This window comes from Phragmites australis, chromosome 8, assembly GCF_958298935.1.
Source record: "Phragmites australis chromosome 8, lpPhrAust1.1, whole genome shotgun sequence".
NCBI lineage: Eukaryota > Viridiplantae > Streptophyta > Magnoliopsida > Poales > Poaceae > Phragmites > Phragmites australis.
The window spans coordinates 30,905,470-30,922,144 of record NC_084928.1 but is presented as its reverse complement, the minus strand read 5'-3'; the positions used below and the strand labels follow the sequence as shown (position 1 = coordinate 30,922,144).

General features: G+C 41.5%; 1 protein-coding gene across 2 annotated transcripts; it reads left to right on the top strand.

Moving 5' to 3' along the window:
- The first annotated feature begins 267 nt into the window (after window positions 1–267).
- Window positions 268–14,797, top strand: LOC133927032 (transcription factor TGAL8-like). 2 transcript variants are annotated; one of them, XM_062373276.1, is made up of 10 exons: window positions 268–709; window positions 1,291–1,402; window positions 2,027–2,079; window positions 2,184–2,291; window positions 2,373–2,513; window positions 2,800–2,877; window positions 3,154–3,187; window positions 3,313–3,587; window positions 14,033–14,302; window positions 14,403–14,797. In XM_062373276.1, exons 2-10 carry the CDS (start codon window positions 1,321–1,323, stop codon window positions 14,571–14,573), a joined length of 1,212 nt encoding a protein of 403 aa, XP_062229260.1. In that variant the 5' UTR covers window positions 268–709; window positions 1,291–1,320; the 3' UTR covers window positions 14,574–14,797. The 2 variants fall into 2 exon arrangements, with proteins under 2 accessions (XP_062229260.1, XP_062229259.1); XM_062373275.1 differs by having other exon boundaries at window positions 271–709; window positions 1,296–1,402; window positions 14,403–14,795.
- Window positions 14,798–16,675: the final 1,878 nt, after the last annotated feature.

Sequence of the window (16,675 nt, the reverse complement as noted above, 5' to 3'; positions counted from 1 at the left end):
CGCATAAAAAAGGGTCTTTCTCTTCTCATTTGTATCATTGGAATTTAATTTGGAATAGCTCTTGATTAAATTTATTATACCCACGCAAAAATATCCAAAAGATGGAGCGGAGTTAAACTTGTTCTTCAGATAGATTTTTTAAAGAATTGAACCAAATCTACTCGCTGAAATGTCAATATGTGAAAAGATATGAAACGATCGATCGACAAGTGTAAAACCGCCCCGAAGCTACCTGATTGCATAGACTTGATCACATTCCTTAATTCTTATTAAAGTCTAATTATATGTTGCTTTTCCAACTTTTCTATAGCCACTGGCTCCTTTCTATTCCTTGCACAACCACTCCTCCTCAAACCAAAAGTCATCCTTTACCTTCTGCTCAGAAGAAAGGCCACACAACTCACAAGTGATTTTGAGAGTCAGCTAGCAAGGAAGGGGAACAAAGGCGCGCAGCTGCTACGGATAGTTTCTTTCTTCGTGTATCGCCGTTCATGCATCGATCATAGCAGTTCAGATGTGAAGAAGGAGAAGATTACTTTTGGAATTGGTAGGATGTTTCAGTCCCTTAATTTGAAGATGGGCAATTATCTGTGAAGTGGTCAAGAAGCAAGTTCAGAGCTTATTAGTTTGTTCAAGGAAGCATCTGAATGGCTTATCCATCCACCTCCGGCATGATCCAAGATTCTTCCTCCCTCCATGGCAGCATCATGTAAATTAACTCATTCATTTGGTTTGATAGCTAACTCTCCATTATTTTCCTTGATTCCATCCTTTGTTAAAATAGAACTGCACTATATGAATTATTGTTTTCCACAACTCATTTCCATTTGAGAATCTTGCTATCTGGTCATCTGATTAGCATGACATGTTTACTATGATCGATAATCCATTTTTCTTAGCTACCTGTTATCGTCTTTGTTTGCTCATGCGATGATTTTGTGAGTAAATGATTGCTATCGAATCCGAAGATCGTTTAAGAAGCTTTACCTCTCCTCTCATGCATGTTTTGCTTCTTTTTAGTATTCCCTATTGGAGAGAGACCAATTTTTTGATGCTATGCTATTTTCAATAAACAAATAATTGATGAAGTTATTTATGTCTCTTAGGTGAACAAATCTATAATAGGCAAAGGAATTAGTTCAACCTCTACGCAAGCTTGTTCCAACACTACCTAGTTTCATACTTTATTCCCTCTATTTCAAATAAAACTTTTTAAATTTAAGGTCTAAACTTGTAGAACTACTCAATAGAAATTAGAGCAGTTGTGATACTCTGTTGCATTTGTGAAAGTGCAGGAGAAGGGATCATGAAGGTTATGACATGCCATCTGATCTGGATCAAGCCCTCCTCCTCTACTTTGATGGCCAGCAAGCTAAGCCATCAACTCAAGAACAACAGCCGCGTAAGCCGCTTCATTCTGCAAAAAGTTCATTCTTTTGACAAATGTTTTGTCACTGTCCATTATAAGCATATCTTGAAGGAATATGTCATTGGTAACTTTCCATTAGTTACAAGTTCATGTCTGGCAAAATTGTCCATATAAGCATTGTGATTTGACTGGATTTTAGCTTTAGGCGCCATGGCGATCAATCCTCTTTCCTTTCCCTTTCCTTTTTCCGTTTGGATCACATTGTGGTTTCGTCAATTGATCGCAAACTTTTCCATCTGTCAGTATTTTCCCCAGATTTTTTCAACCTACCAAAACTAGTTGGATAGGTGGAGAAGAGTGACATGTAACAGACACTAACTATGGTTTCTAAGATAGTACTATGCTAAAATAAGGGAAAAGAACGTCATTGTACACTTTTCCCTCATTCCTGACACTAACCCCAGCATTTTACACCTCCTTTTTCTTTGGTTACCAGTTTACCACTTACCGATGCGCGTGTGAAAAAGGGAATTACATATTTGAAGATTGTGTGCACACGCATCTGGAAAATTAACCATCTTTGAAATACATTAGCACGTGCGTCTGCATGCGTGTCTACAAAGTCATAATGCTTGCAGAACTTGCTCATGTGTGCAGAGACTCTCAACATCTTCCCTTCCGAGCCAATGCATGTAGAGCCATCACCAAAGGTATCCTTTCAAGCTCTACTTGGCTACCTAGCTCAAATTTCAAAAGATGATTGCTTCATGATGCGAGTATATATATATATGCCCTTTCTCTTCTTCCTATTCAGGGTTTCATGGCTTCACCAGCGGCACCTCAGATCCCCGGCCCTTCCAAGAAATCGTCGTCGCCGCTTTCAACAAAGGCAGGAGGCAAGAGCTCCAAGGCAGCAATCGAGGTAATCCGATCGATCTCTCTCGTCTCCGTTGGTCTCACGCACGCTTCATATATAAACGTGTTGCATTGTGGTCACAACAAGAGAGAAGGTAGCGCCGGCAAGCGCGGCGGCGCCGCTGCGTCGAGCTCGGAGCAGGATGGCCCCCGGACGCCAGACCCCAAGACGCTGCGGAGGCTCGCGCAAAACCGGGAGGCCGCGAGGAAGAGCAGGCTGAGGAAGAAGGTATTAATAATTAACTGACCGGCTCTGCCATTACGTAGCTAGTAATTAGTAACTGATCATTAACAAAATTAGTGGACAAGTCAACCCTCGAAACATGAGAAAAAGTCTTGCAAGAAAGAGCAATCGAAAAAACTAAGAGATGAGGAGTAGACTGGACATATTGTAGGGTGGTGAAGTTAACATTCTACCTAAGAAACTTTTGTTTTAGGCTGCACACACATTTCTCTGAAAGTCTCGTTTCGGCTTCATATACGCAATTATTTCTTGTTTGTTGTGTGTTAAACAGGCTTATATTCAGCAGCTAGAGTCAGGCAGGATCAAGCTGGCACAGCTAGAACATGAGATACAGGTGGCAAGAACTCAGGTAAATTGATGAAGAGCTGAATAACTAATTCCAGAAAGATCTTGTTTGAGAAATATTATACCTGGAAGGATTTTAGAATGAAAGATCTCTATACTAGATACTACCAAAATTTCAGAGAAACAAATTGCACATTGCACAAGTACTCTTGTCGCAAACAGAACATTTCAGAATTGATTCATGTCTAATATTTGCATATATGCTACTAGACGTGTGTATGATCTTCCTAAATTATGAAGTGTTCATTCATTCGTTAACTTCATTTATTTCATCATACAGGGTGCACTATGGGGTGCAGGAACTTTGAGCCCAGGTTTTGCCGCTAGCATAACTAGTTCATCAACAAATTTATCTCTCTCATAAAATGGCTGTGCATATATACATATATATACACATACGTGATCATGCACACACACGTGCGTGCGTGCGTGCATGCAGATGCTGCGCTGTTCGACTTGGAGTACGAGCGGTGGCTGGGGGAGCACAGCAAGGTGGTCGCCCGGGTCCGGGCCGCCGCGGAGGAGCACCACCGGCCGGACGGCGAGCTGCGCGCGTACGTCGACGAGGCCGCCGCCCACTACGGCGCGCTGATGGGCCACAAGTCCCGGCTCGCCGGGGCCGACCCGCTCCACCTCCTCTCCGGCCTGTGGAAGGGCGCCGCCGAGCGCTGCTTCCTATGGATCGGCGGCTTCCGACCCTCCGAGCTCATCAAGGTACGTATACACACACACTAATACACTACTAGCACTCTTCTTGAGCCACTCACTCTAAAGCCTAAACACATGTAACTTTCGAAGTGATACTTGGCTTGATCTCATCAGAAATGACGCATAACACAAATACAAGAAATGGCACATCAGAATTCCACACGGTTTAAAGATGCCACCGGATGTCTCACTGATATGTGAGGCCATGATGCACACGTCAACCTGACAACCTCACGACCGATTCCAATTCCCCACAGAACTTGATGCAAGTAACGCAACATATTATAATTGGTCCAGAGATTGCAGTGGATTAGCTAGCTATAAGACAAATAAGTACAGTAGAAGGTAGGACGTCACAGTAGCTGATGGAACAGTTAAGCTCCGGAAAAGTCGTTGCTAGCTAGAGTGTCATGTCTCAGTCATCTCTCTAGGATATGCATGGGTCGCAGGCGGAGGAGTAGGTGGAGAGAGCAGCTAGCCGCGGATTTTTTTAGCCATTTTAAAATATTATTTTAAAAACAGAAAGTAGGAAACTGATTTTTTTTAAAAGAAAGTAGTTCCTTTTGTTTCAACAAAGTTCGTGGTGTGACTTTTTAATGTGGTAACACTATATAAATTGGGCCAAAATCCAAAATTAGACAATATACGCGACCATATTTACCGAAATAGACAACATGTTAGCGTATTTACAATTTTAGCATCCGTATTCGGCACACCGTGTGTCGAATATGGCACTGTAGCTCATATTCGGCACACGGTGTGCCGAAAATGACACTGTAGCACAATTTTCGGCACACCGTGTGCCGAAAATAGACTGTAGCACAGTATTTCGGCACACGGTGTGCCGAATATGGACTGTAGAACCATATTTCGGCACACCGTACGCCGAAATACGGTGCTACAGTCCATATTAGGCACACCACACTCCGAAAATGAACAGTACCGCGCGTGAACAGTAACAGCAGTGCGTTTGAATTTCGCTTTTCTTCTTTTCCAAAACGGTGGTCTTCTGTTACTCCAAAAATGTTAAAACTTTTTTTACATAATCCATAATCCATGTGCAACCCATTTTAGTTGGATTCACCGAAAAATCCTTTGTATATTTAAAACTAAAATTCTTCAAAAAAGACTACTTTTATAACTTGTAATAATTTTTAGTGTCTCAAATAAATTACCAAAAATTTAGAAAAATTCACTAATATTTTTATTATGTGATGGACTAATTTCCAAAATTATTTTTAGCCCTATTTTATATGATGAAAAAGTGAGTTCTTTTGTAATGCTTCATTTATATGTATTTTTATCATTTCATGTAAATGAAGCATTACAAAGTAACTCATTTTTTCATCTTATAAACTAGAGCTGAAAATAATTTTAGAAATTAGTTCATCACATAATAAGAATATTAGTGAATTTTTCTAGATTTTTGGGAGTTTATTTGAGACACTAAAAATTATTACAAGTTATAAAAGTAGTCTTTTTTGAATAATTTTAGTTTTAAATATACAAAGGATTTTTTGGTGAATCTAATTAAAATGGGTTGCACATGGATTATGGAATATGTAAAAAAAGTTTTAACATTTTTGGAGTAACAGAAGACCACCGTTTTGAAAAAGAGGAAAAATGAAATTCAAACGCACTGCTGTTACTGTTCACGCGCGGTACTGTTCATTTTCGGAGTGTGGTGTGCCGAAAATGGACTGTTGCACCGTATTTCGGCACACCGTGTGCCGAAATACTGTGCTACAGTCCATATTCGGCACACCGTGTGCCGAAATACTGTGCTACAGTCCATTTTCGGCACACGGTGTGCCGAAAATTGTGCTACAGTGTCATTTTCGGCACACCGTGTGCCGAATATGAGCTACAGTGCCATATTCGACACACGGTGTGCCGAATACGGATGCTAAAATTGTAAATACGCTAATATGTTGTCTATTTCGGTAAATACGGTCACGTATATTGTCTAATTTTGGATTTTTGCCTATAAATTGATGTGACTAAATTGGTCATACTGATATCGGCTCGATATCTTTACACACGGGGCTGACGTGGCACCCCTGGTCACGTTAAAAGTGTTGGCGTGATCTATGTCATGCCAATATTTTTGGCGTGACTTAGGCTAATACATAGCAACGCATCGGTCACCTTTCTCTCTCTCCTCCCTTTCTTCTTCCTCGAGCTAACAGCACTGAACTGCCGCTCCTCTCTCCCGCACCTCATTCCTCTGCCAAATCTAGCGTTTTTAAGCTCAAATCTAAGAGGATTTCGTGGAGACTGGCCTAGGAAGGTAGCTCCTCCATTCCCTCTAAGTTTCTAAGTTTATTTTGGCTTGCATTTGTAGTTAAATGGTGGTTAGGGTTTAGAAATTTAGAGTTGATGATCTATGAAATTAGTATGTTTGGGGTAGATCAGAGGTCAAATATCGTGCTATAGGTGTATAACGCTACGTTTTGACAGAGCATATAAATTGTTGTGATGAAATATTTGGATGGTTTATGTGGATGGATCGGATTGTTCGTGTGTTTTGTGGTGACACGGTTAATGCAAATGAGGAGTTTGATAAGATGAAGAAGCAAGTGTTGAAATTTGGGAACCCGTCTTGCTTCGATGAAATTATTGCTTGGGTTAGGTCAATTATGAATGTTGATGCGGATACATGTGATGTAACTGTACATGGAAGGTTTGATGCCGGCTGGGGTGGTAGGGCTCACTATGTTGTCATGTAATTGGAGTTGGAGAAGATTAGAAGCTGTGCAAGGATTGTGTGAATGGTTTTCAAGTTTGTTGCATGTAGGTTGTAGTTGATGTGGGTACGGGGGGGAGCTTGATGCCATCGGTTCAAGATATGTCGGGTAGTATTAGCCAGGAAGTGAAGCCTGTTGAGCAGTTGACTTAAGAAATTACCATCATTATCCCAGATGTGGCTGGTGTCTCTAAACTCGCCGATGTTATGGTTTCGGAGGTACCTTGTGTCTCTATTCAGGAGATAGCTATCGGTGGTTCCAATAACTTTGATTTTGTTGTGGTAAGTAACAACTTTAATGACGGGTTTTTTGAGGATGAGGAGGCCCAAACAAATGTTGAGGAAATACCAATTTTTCGTCAGATAGTGAGGCCGAAGATGAAGGTGATGAGGTAAAAGAAGCAGAACATGTGTCTGGTGTTGAGAAATAACACGTGGGAGCTGAGGTGGAAGAAGAAGTGGGTGAGGATGAGGCTTGGTGGAATGGAATTTACACGGAGCATGAGATGAGGACACTGAAGCCAGTACATGTGGATGTGCCCGAGGTGTCGGGCTACGCGAATATTTCATTGACCAAGAAAGTTCTATGTCTACAGAGGAGGAATGAGACAGTGAGAATGAGTTGATTAAGAAGGGGATGATATTTGATAGTCTTGATGAAGTGAAGTTCTGATTCAGGGACTACACAGTGCGGTACCATAGGCTGTACGATGTGGTTCATTATTATGCGAATAAGAGGTACAATATGAAATGCCAGAGAGGTTGTGGATGGGGTGTATGGGTCCACTTATTCTAAGTGACGACCGATGATGGAAGGTCATAAAAATGAAATAACCTCACACTTGTGGGTCAGCGAGGCCTGAACAAATGCACTCCTAGTGCACGACGAGGTACCTTGGTCGACGCATTGCCCCCATTATTTGGGCAGACTCGAATACAATTGTGGCCTCTCTAATTGAGTCTATAGTTAGGTTTACCAATTACTAGGTGTTGTATGGCAATGCATGGAGGACGAAGCAACATGCTATGACATTACTATGGGGATATTTGAAGGAGGCATACGTGAGGATCCCTAGGATCTTAGGTGCCATTTAACATTTTAACCTTGGGACTAAGTGGTCCATTTCATCTGGTGGTATGATGGGCAACGATAGTGGTGTCATGAAGCTTGTCATGCAGCATGTGTTTTGGTGCTTCCCTCAATGCATGAAGGCCTTCAAGCATTGTAGGCTCGCGATTAGTGTCAATGTCACTTTCTTGATGGAAAAGTACAAGGGTACATTGATGATTGCTGCTGACATGATGCAGAGGATCAGCTGGCCCCCCTAGCATTTACGTTGACAGAGGGAGAGAGGAACATCAGTTAGTCATGGTTCTTATACTTGGTTCGCTGTTATGTAATTAGACCAACACGCCAAGTCTGTATGATATCGGATCGACCCCCGGGTCTCCTTAATGCAGGTAGAGATTAAATGGAGGGTTACCCTTCTCTTTTGCACCAGTGGTGCATGCATCATTTTGCTGCAAACATTTAGAGAAGAAGAGCAAGGAGGTAATTAAGAAACCGAAGATACTTTGCAGAGTTAGAGATGAGAGAGAGTTCAAGAAAATGCTTGAAGAATTGGAGAAACTTTTGAACGAGCTTGCGACAGAGTTGTTGAAGGGTGAAATGGCTGATAAGTGTAAATGGGCGCTAGCACATGTATAAAGTTCAGACTTCACATTGTGCTTGTGTTAGTTTGCTCTTCTGACAGTGTAAACACTTTCTTTGAATTGAATGGCTAAATCTGGACTCCATGCTCTGCATGGATGGCCATTGGCCAGCTGTTGTTGTCAATATATCACCAAACAGAAAGAGCAAACTAACACGAGTGAGACTGTCATCATGCTTAGAGGTTTATTGTTGTGAATATGCAGCCTGCAAGTGGGATTGTCAGCAAGATGAGAAACAACTCAGCTTTGTGTGAGTTATACAGGCTTGTCAAGCGAAAGGAAATGACATGACCAAAAAAACAATCACGCCTATATAACCTTCGATTTGTGTTATAAAGGCCTGTTATGACGAGCCACCTAGCGTGACTATCCTATCACACCAAGGTCTTTGGCGTGACACAACACGTCGCTTATAGCGAGCCCTTGGAAATGGGTATATGCTAGTGTGGCTGCAAAGTTTGTCGTGCCAGGGTGTTTGGCATGACAAACTGTGTCGTCACGTTGGGCCCTCCCTCACTCCCTCACTCCCAGTGAGCCCCTGAAAATAGGTAGGTGCTAACGTGGCTCCAAAGTTTGTCATGCCAGGGTGTTTAGCATGACAAACTATGTCGTCACGCTAGCCCTTCTCCTGCTTCCTGGCTCCCAAAGAGCCCTTGAAAATGAGGTTCCTCTAGCTTGGCAGTAGAGTCTATCATGCCAAGGCTCCTGGTGTGACATAACATTCCAATGTTCTTAAAATATTTGTTATAATTCATGTACATTTGTTAAATAATATATGAAATTATTATCAACCCATATATAATTTAAATCGGTTCAATCGTATTGTGCAGCACAAAAAATTGGCACAGGCCGACCTGAATACAAAGTAGACAACTTAAAAAAATGCACATGGACAATTTTATACAAAGTAGCTCACTATTTCCAACCATGGAAAAGGCATTTAAATTGACACCTTTAAACTCAACGATGGACACCTTTCAAGAATACACAAGGAGTGTTGGCTGACATGATGTTTTATTTCCAAAGTACTATGATTTTAATCTCACCAAAGGCGATACTCATATTTACCGTAGCAGTAGACGAGTTTCGCTATCACAACATATTGTAATCATTTTCTAATGAACTGTTCTCGACATCCATCTATTATGCTACATTCCTGTTTCTATTTCAGTGAAATTTTTGCTCTCATCATTATTTTAACACGTTCAAATTTCTCAAATAAACATACCAAACACACAAATAAAACAGTGTATATGGTTCACATAGTACAATCGATGATGATTACACATGAAGTTCATAGATAGTTCATAACATAGTACATTAATATAAGACACTAACCATATACCCATCGAACTGACCTTTTATGCTAATCGTCTGACCCATCATAGAGCAACTCATCATCATCATTATCATCCGGGAAAAGCATAGGTAAATTAGCAACAAGAGCCTTTATTGTTTCCATTTGCACTGCCTTAGCCGCTACCTCTTGACCCTCCATGGCTCTCCTCTAGTGCTGGGATACATAACATGATAAAAATCAAGTTTTTCCTTCTTACAGTGCTCCAGATAGTTTGACAGCACCATCAGATGTTGCTTACTCCATCATGCAATCTCATGGTGTAGAAGTTGTTCTTCGAGTTTGCTTTGTTCACCTTACTCAACCTTTGTGCTTCTTCTGATAACTTGTACTCCATAAAGGCTTACCAATGATCTTCCAGTTGTGGCCATTTGTTGAAATCTGACATTGTACCTTTCTGCATATAGGTTCTGTTCAGTGTGCCCTTCCAATTCTTAAATGTAATACCCATAATCATTAGCTCCTTACACTTAACTGCGTCCACATCTGTCTCTCCAGGAAACTCGAACCTCTCTAATATCTTGGGCCACACGATGTCATTCTTTATTGAATCAGGAACCATGTGCGGATCATCTCGTTCACCAGTCAATAATCTGTAATTGATGGACACATGATCCTTAATAGCTATCCCACAGACTGACTTGTATAGCCCCATAACTCTCTTTGGTGCAGTTGGCTCCCCTTCTAGTGAGACTTCTATGATCACAAATTGTCCCGTAGGCATCTTCAAGGGACCTCAAGCACGATGCTGCTCCTGGGATTGCTCATTGTCGTGACCCTCAGGAGCATCAGGCATCTGCAAATAAGCAAAAAAAAAAAAAAAATTAAGAACCTATACAATGATATGTCGAACAGATGTATTCTTCTCCTTTTAATTACCTTGTCGCCACCACAGGCATCTGTCTGGTCCAGATTGAGGTAGTGACTTGGGCTACCTTCTTCAATATTTGACAGTGGTACTACAACTCCTTCTAGCACCTAGGCCGAATCGGTGGTTAGTGGTGCCATCCCTTTCTAGAAGTTCTGCATACAATGAGAACGAGCAGTTGAGTGTTCTACATATAGAGAGCTGAGGAAGGATGGAGATGGAGATAAAGCCGATGAGGGAGGGAGAGAGGCTGTCGAAAGAGAGAGAACCATGAAGAAGTCAATAGATAATGCATACACATACAATGTTGTAATTGAGTATATTATGACCACATGTAGCAAAAAGAAGTCACATCTTACATAACAAAATATGCACAAATATGCACAAAAGTACTGACAAGTGACATATTGATCTTAAAGTCACATCATCTTACATAGCAAAATAATGATTACAATAAGAACCAGGATTATGACATCTTTATACGTGAAATCAAATTTCTCCTTATTTTCAAAGGTAGCCAATTTTAACTCGGCCTGTATGTCTTGGTTGTTGTATGCCACAACATCTTCCTATTTAGACTTGTGTAATAATCATCCCAGTCAAACTTTGCATTCATATGTATGGTCTCCAATTTTATCATTTGCAAAAAAAAAAATATGAAAATAGTGTAATTTTTAATACAACACAAAACATGAGTAAAAAAGAAATATGGCCTCAGTGTACAGCAAGAACTGGACACTAGGTTTATAAAAGTGCTATCAGGAAATGAATAAAAATTGGCCCCGGGATAATCAAAGTCCCGCCCCCTAATTGTTCTATTGAGTACATCAACATTTGGACAATTTACTAAGTTCTCATCTAGTTATTAGAACTGGACAAAATTCTCAAATATCACACAATATCATCATAGATAGTGCTGTTTTATCAAATTAGAGAGCACAAATTTTGAAAAGAACAAGCAATTTCCTACCGAGACAGAAATAGAGACCGAACAACATGATTTAAACAAGTAATGATAGAACAAAAATGATGAATCAACTTACTTATCCAGAATCTGATATGCTAAGCAATCTCTAAACTTATAGCAACACACCATCTAGGGATCTAATTATAATAGGTAGCCCATTGCAGAGACAACACAAAATATGTTTCGGTATATAAGTACATACCAGTAAGAACCATTAACAAGTCTCACCAGGGGCTACAACAAATATAAATCAACTAGAGAATCACAGGTATAAACTATTGTACTTAGTAAATTACCCAATCTCAATGTATCAATTCATCATCGAGCAAAGGGAATATGTACTAGAACTGTCCAGACAGAAGAGCGAAAATACTCACAAGCATCATTTGAACACACAAAAGGACTGAGGTAGCATCTGTTATTATCATTTGAACACACAAAAGGACCAAGACAACATATTTGTTCTTATCATTTGAACACACAAAAGGACCACAAGCAACCTCTATTATTATCATTTGAACACACAAAAGGACCACAAGCATCATCTGTTTTTATCATTTGAACATACAAAAGGACCGATACAACATATTTGTTCTTATCATTTGAACATACAAAAGGACCATAAGTAGCATTTGTTCTTATCATTTTAACACATGAAAGGACCAGCACACAAGCATCTGTTCTTATCATTTGAACACACAAGCAGCCGACCATGAATCAGTACGAACTTACGCTAAAACCCTAGGAATCGGAGGGGAGAAGGAGATAAAGGGGGAGCTGGAATGCCTACCTCGACGTCGGGGTGGTTGTCCATGACGACGGTAGCGGTGGACAAGGGCACGACAGCTTGGGCTCCTCACTTATGTTATGTCCAAAATTAAGTTTTGTATATACCTAAATTTAATGGTTTAATTTTCATATATAGTAATTAATATAATTTATTGAAAAATCAATATGCTCAATAATAAAGACATGTTCCACCATAAACTACAAATTGAAGCTTCCATAACATAAGTGAGGTATTAATTTATGTAGAAATTAATCAAGTTTAAAAGGCTTAATCAAGATTAACAAAGAATTAGTTGTAAACAAGCATTTCATATTTGAAATATATTTTTCCTATACAGAGCATGATAAAATAAGATTAACAAAGTTGGATTGACCAATTTTGGATATTTCAAGATTTAATTATGGATTAACCAGTTACAATATATTTAATGAAATAGAGGTATTTTAGTGGATATTTCATGCATGCATGTATTTTTATTATGTAGATCATGACAAAACAAAACTAACAAACTTAGTTTCATATTTTTTTCTGGGCTCTAGATATTTTCTACAAATTATAGATTATTTCAGCTGATTTATCAATACAACTAATATTTCTTTTGATATTTTCTGGATTTTTTGACTTTGACTGGTTGCCGGTTGTGAACGGCGGTGGAGCTTGGCCAGGGAGGGGTACCAAAATGCTCAACGCACTATGGTGAACTAGTTTGAGAGGTCGGCGGTGACCATTGCGGGCAGCGGAGCTAGGCCGACGGTGGTGGCACGCTGCATAGGGAGAGAGTGGAAGGGAAGGGAAGGGAGCGGTGAGGTTCCTTGGACCACGGTAAAGCTCACCATGCGTTCGGCTCGGGCAGAGGCAGCTCACGGCCCAAAGTTCGTCGACGAGGTGGGTGAGCTTGCAGTGGCGGTCGGTGGAGCACTGGGCCGACGACGGGCTACGATCAAACTAGCGTGCACAAAAGATTGGGTATGATACTGTGAAGCTCACCGAGCAATGGAATTGGATGAAGAGGGCTTAGAAGCGGTGATGCATCCGTAAGGGTGATGAAGGTAGCTGGGGATGGTGCTGTGCTCGGGCTTGGAGGACGGCCATTGTTTTATACTGTACACATAACTGCTGGCTCATCCCACTAGCCGGCAGTGATGTCTGGATATCATTGCCGGTTGGTGGCTTAAGTCGGCAGTGATAAAGTGGCTGGACATCTCTGTTGGCTTAAGTCATCGACCGGTAGTGATTACTCTTATTACTGTCGGTTCATAAACCATGATAGCTGGTTCTTTCCGCTCGACCTAAGAACCGATATTGATGAGCTGACATATAAGCCTGGTTCTATAGTAGTGAAAGGAGGGTGGCTGATGTGTATTAGCCTGAGTCACGCCAAAAGTATTGGTATGACAGATGTCACACCAACACCTTTGGCATGACTCAGGGTGCTACGTCGGCCCTGTGTGTAAAGGCACTGGAGGTGATATCAGCGTAGCCACCTTGGTCACCAATTTATATGACGCGATCACGTTGGGGAGTCATGCCAAGATTTCAGCGTGATAAAAGAAAATACTTCCTGAAAAATCAATTTTTCACGTGCTATTTTTAAAATATTATTTTAAAAAGGTCTGAAATAGAAAAAAAAAACTGCTAGCCGCGGGTAGACGCTCGACGGGAACGTCACGTAACGATGGAGGGAGAGAGACGAAGGCGATGGATGTGTGAGACTGAAACAACAAACGTTGTACACCCGCTGTCTGTCGCCGTCGATCATGACGCCGTACCCATTCAGCGATAGGTCCATCGCGGCGATAATGCGAATCGCTCGATCGTGATCGTGTTTGGAACGCGGGAATTTCACACGATTTTCGTAGGATTTCACGAGAAAATTAGAGCTCAATTTTATTGTGGCGACGTGGGAATTTTTCTCGATCAGGTTCCGAGCGGGGACTAGAGTACTAGACACTTGTTGGATCGATCCTTTTGTCTTCTTTTAATTTGATTCTGACGCGCGCGCGCGCGCAGGTTGTGCTCCAGCACGTGGAGCCGCTGACGGAGCAGCAGGCGGCGGGCGCCTTCGACGTGCAGCAGTCGGCGCGGCGCGCGGAGGACGCGCTCGACGGCGAGCTGGAGGCGCTGCTGCGCTCGCTCTCCGAGGTCGTTTCCTCCGACGCGCAGCCGCCGGGCATGCCGTACGGGTACGGCCAGTACTACCACCCGGCGGACGTCGCCGGCTACATGCACGTGGCCCTCGCCATGGACAAGCTGGCCTCCCTCGGGACCTTCCTCAGACAGGTGACTACTTTTCTCTGTTCCCGTTCATTTTCAGCCATGCATGCACGACGACTGAATGAAGCGTGAGATACGGATTTGCGTGGTGCGTTTCCAAATGCAGGCGGACGAGCTGAGGATGCAGACGCTGCACGCGCTCCGGCAGATGCTGACGGCGAGGCAGGCCGCGCGCTGCTTCGTCGCCGTCGACGACTACTTCTGCCGCCTCCGCGCGCTCAGCACGCTCTGGACCACCAGCCGGACGGCTCAACTGGCAAGAGGTCCGGCTGGTTAGGATTCAATGGCATTGGCGTGCGTACTAGTAGCTATAGCTAGGTTAGCTACGACGTAGAAGACAATAAACTAAGCATAGCACCATGTGCAGATGTATTAAGGATCACAAGCTTATACATAGCTGTGTAGGAAACAGAACAAGTAAAATGGAATTGAAGAACAAGAGAAAAACGTGCTGCATTGTGTGTCCTTTTACTCTTGGTATAGTATCATGCATTCCACATACTAGACCGAGCTCTTTCTGCTTATACGAACCACTGTTACACTCAGTTGGTCCTTATGATATACACTTAATTCCACAGTCCCACCAGATATGTTCGAGTCTTCTTCGTCTCCAATTCGGAAGAAAAAAGAAGTTGAGCAACTAGTCTGCACTTTCCAAAAAGAAAAATTGTAAATCTCCCTCAGAAATAGACTAGCCTGCTGCACTTTCAATTTGTGGGCCATGATGATGGGCTCAGAACTTTCATTTCCGATTTTTTTTATATTTTCTAACATTAATATTAAATAAATAGGCTTTTAATGAAATTTTTTGTAAAAGTAGACACCTACCACTCTCTAAAAGTGATGTAGCTCTTCTAAGAGAGTTGTTAGTATATCATAGCAGCACAGATATCTCTTACCGTTCTATTAAAGAATGGTTAGACCTTACTGCCCTCTCAGAGGTAGGTAAGCCCCACCCCCTCAGCGCATAGCCTGTACCACCCCTATCCGCTCACTCAGAGGGCGGATAGGCTCCCCAAGTGCCCCTACCCCCTTACCAATCTTTAAGATGGCGGTTAGCCACCAGCCGCGCGTCCCTCCCACACTCAACACACTATAAAATGGCTAAAAATCAGTCAAAATAGGCATTTAAATTCAGAAAAAAAAGAAAGAGAGGGGGACAAGAGGAAAGGGAGGCAATGCGGTGAAGCCCTACTATTTTTGATCTGTAGATTTTAGATCTCGATTTCCAGTAATATTTCTAGACTTATGTTTTTATTAGTAATTAAAATACTATTAGATCTAGTGTTTAGCGACATAAAAGTAGTTATATTATATGAGACCTAGGGTTCAGTAAGGTAATCAGAAAATGATACTTTTCTATTTTTTGTAGTATATTATATAGATCTATTTTAACGTTAGGATAATAATTAGATGTATAGTTGTATTTAGAGTACGGTAGTTTCGATTATTAGATTTTATAAAATAGTGATGTAGGTAATAATTATAGATAATTAGAAACTTTATTAAGTAGATGGGGGTTTAATTAGTTTAAATTGGTTAGTTTGCTTAGGAGCAGTGTTGATTATAGTGAACTAAACGTATTGTTAGGTGATCATCTGTTCTGATAATTTTGTTAGAGTTTCGATAATTAGAAGTATAGTTTCGGTATTAACGTTGGATATATTTTTGGATGTTTTGAGGGATGTATGATAAGCTGTATTTTCAGATATATTATGGTGAATGTCAGATTGGTTATGATCTTAGCGGTGTAGATCTCTCTAGATTTCAGTATATCGTCAATGGACTTAGTAGAGCCAACGAGAGGATCATAGTGGGTGTGTGCAAGTGGCTAATACACTAATTTCAACTGGATCCCCAGCAACATGAACTTAAGTTGAGAGCTGTGCTAAGCCGTGCTACTCAGGGGTACTTCGGGGAGCTCATCCCGATTAATACGACATCTACTTGGAGACAATATGTAGATATAGCATGTTAACATGGTCTCCCTCTTGTGTTGCTAGCTGAGGCATACTAGAAGGATCTAATAGAGAAAAACATTGGAGGAAGCAGTAGTAGGAACAAGTCAGGCATTGGGGTTGTGCAGGAGATGCAACCGAGGGGTGTAGCCGATGAGGGGGAGCGCATCTCTAGCATAATTGAAGAGATGGAGAGGGAGGATCAGGAGCTTGAGGAAGCTATTGCCAATGAGGATTCATCTGATGAGGAGGAAAATACTCATATTCCTACAAAGTGGAGGAATTAGGAATTTTTAAAGCTAGTGGTCAATGAGGGTCATCAGACACCATGAGAATATCATGAGAACGAGGTGTCCGAGGGTGCTATATACCCTACTAAGGAGACGGTTATTGATGCAGTGAAATTTCGGTCGCTGTCTCT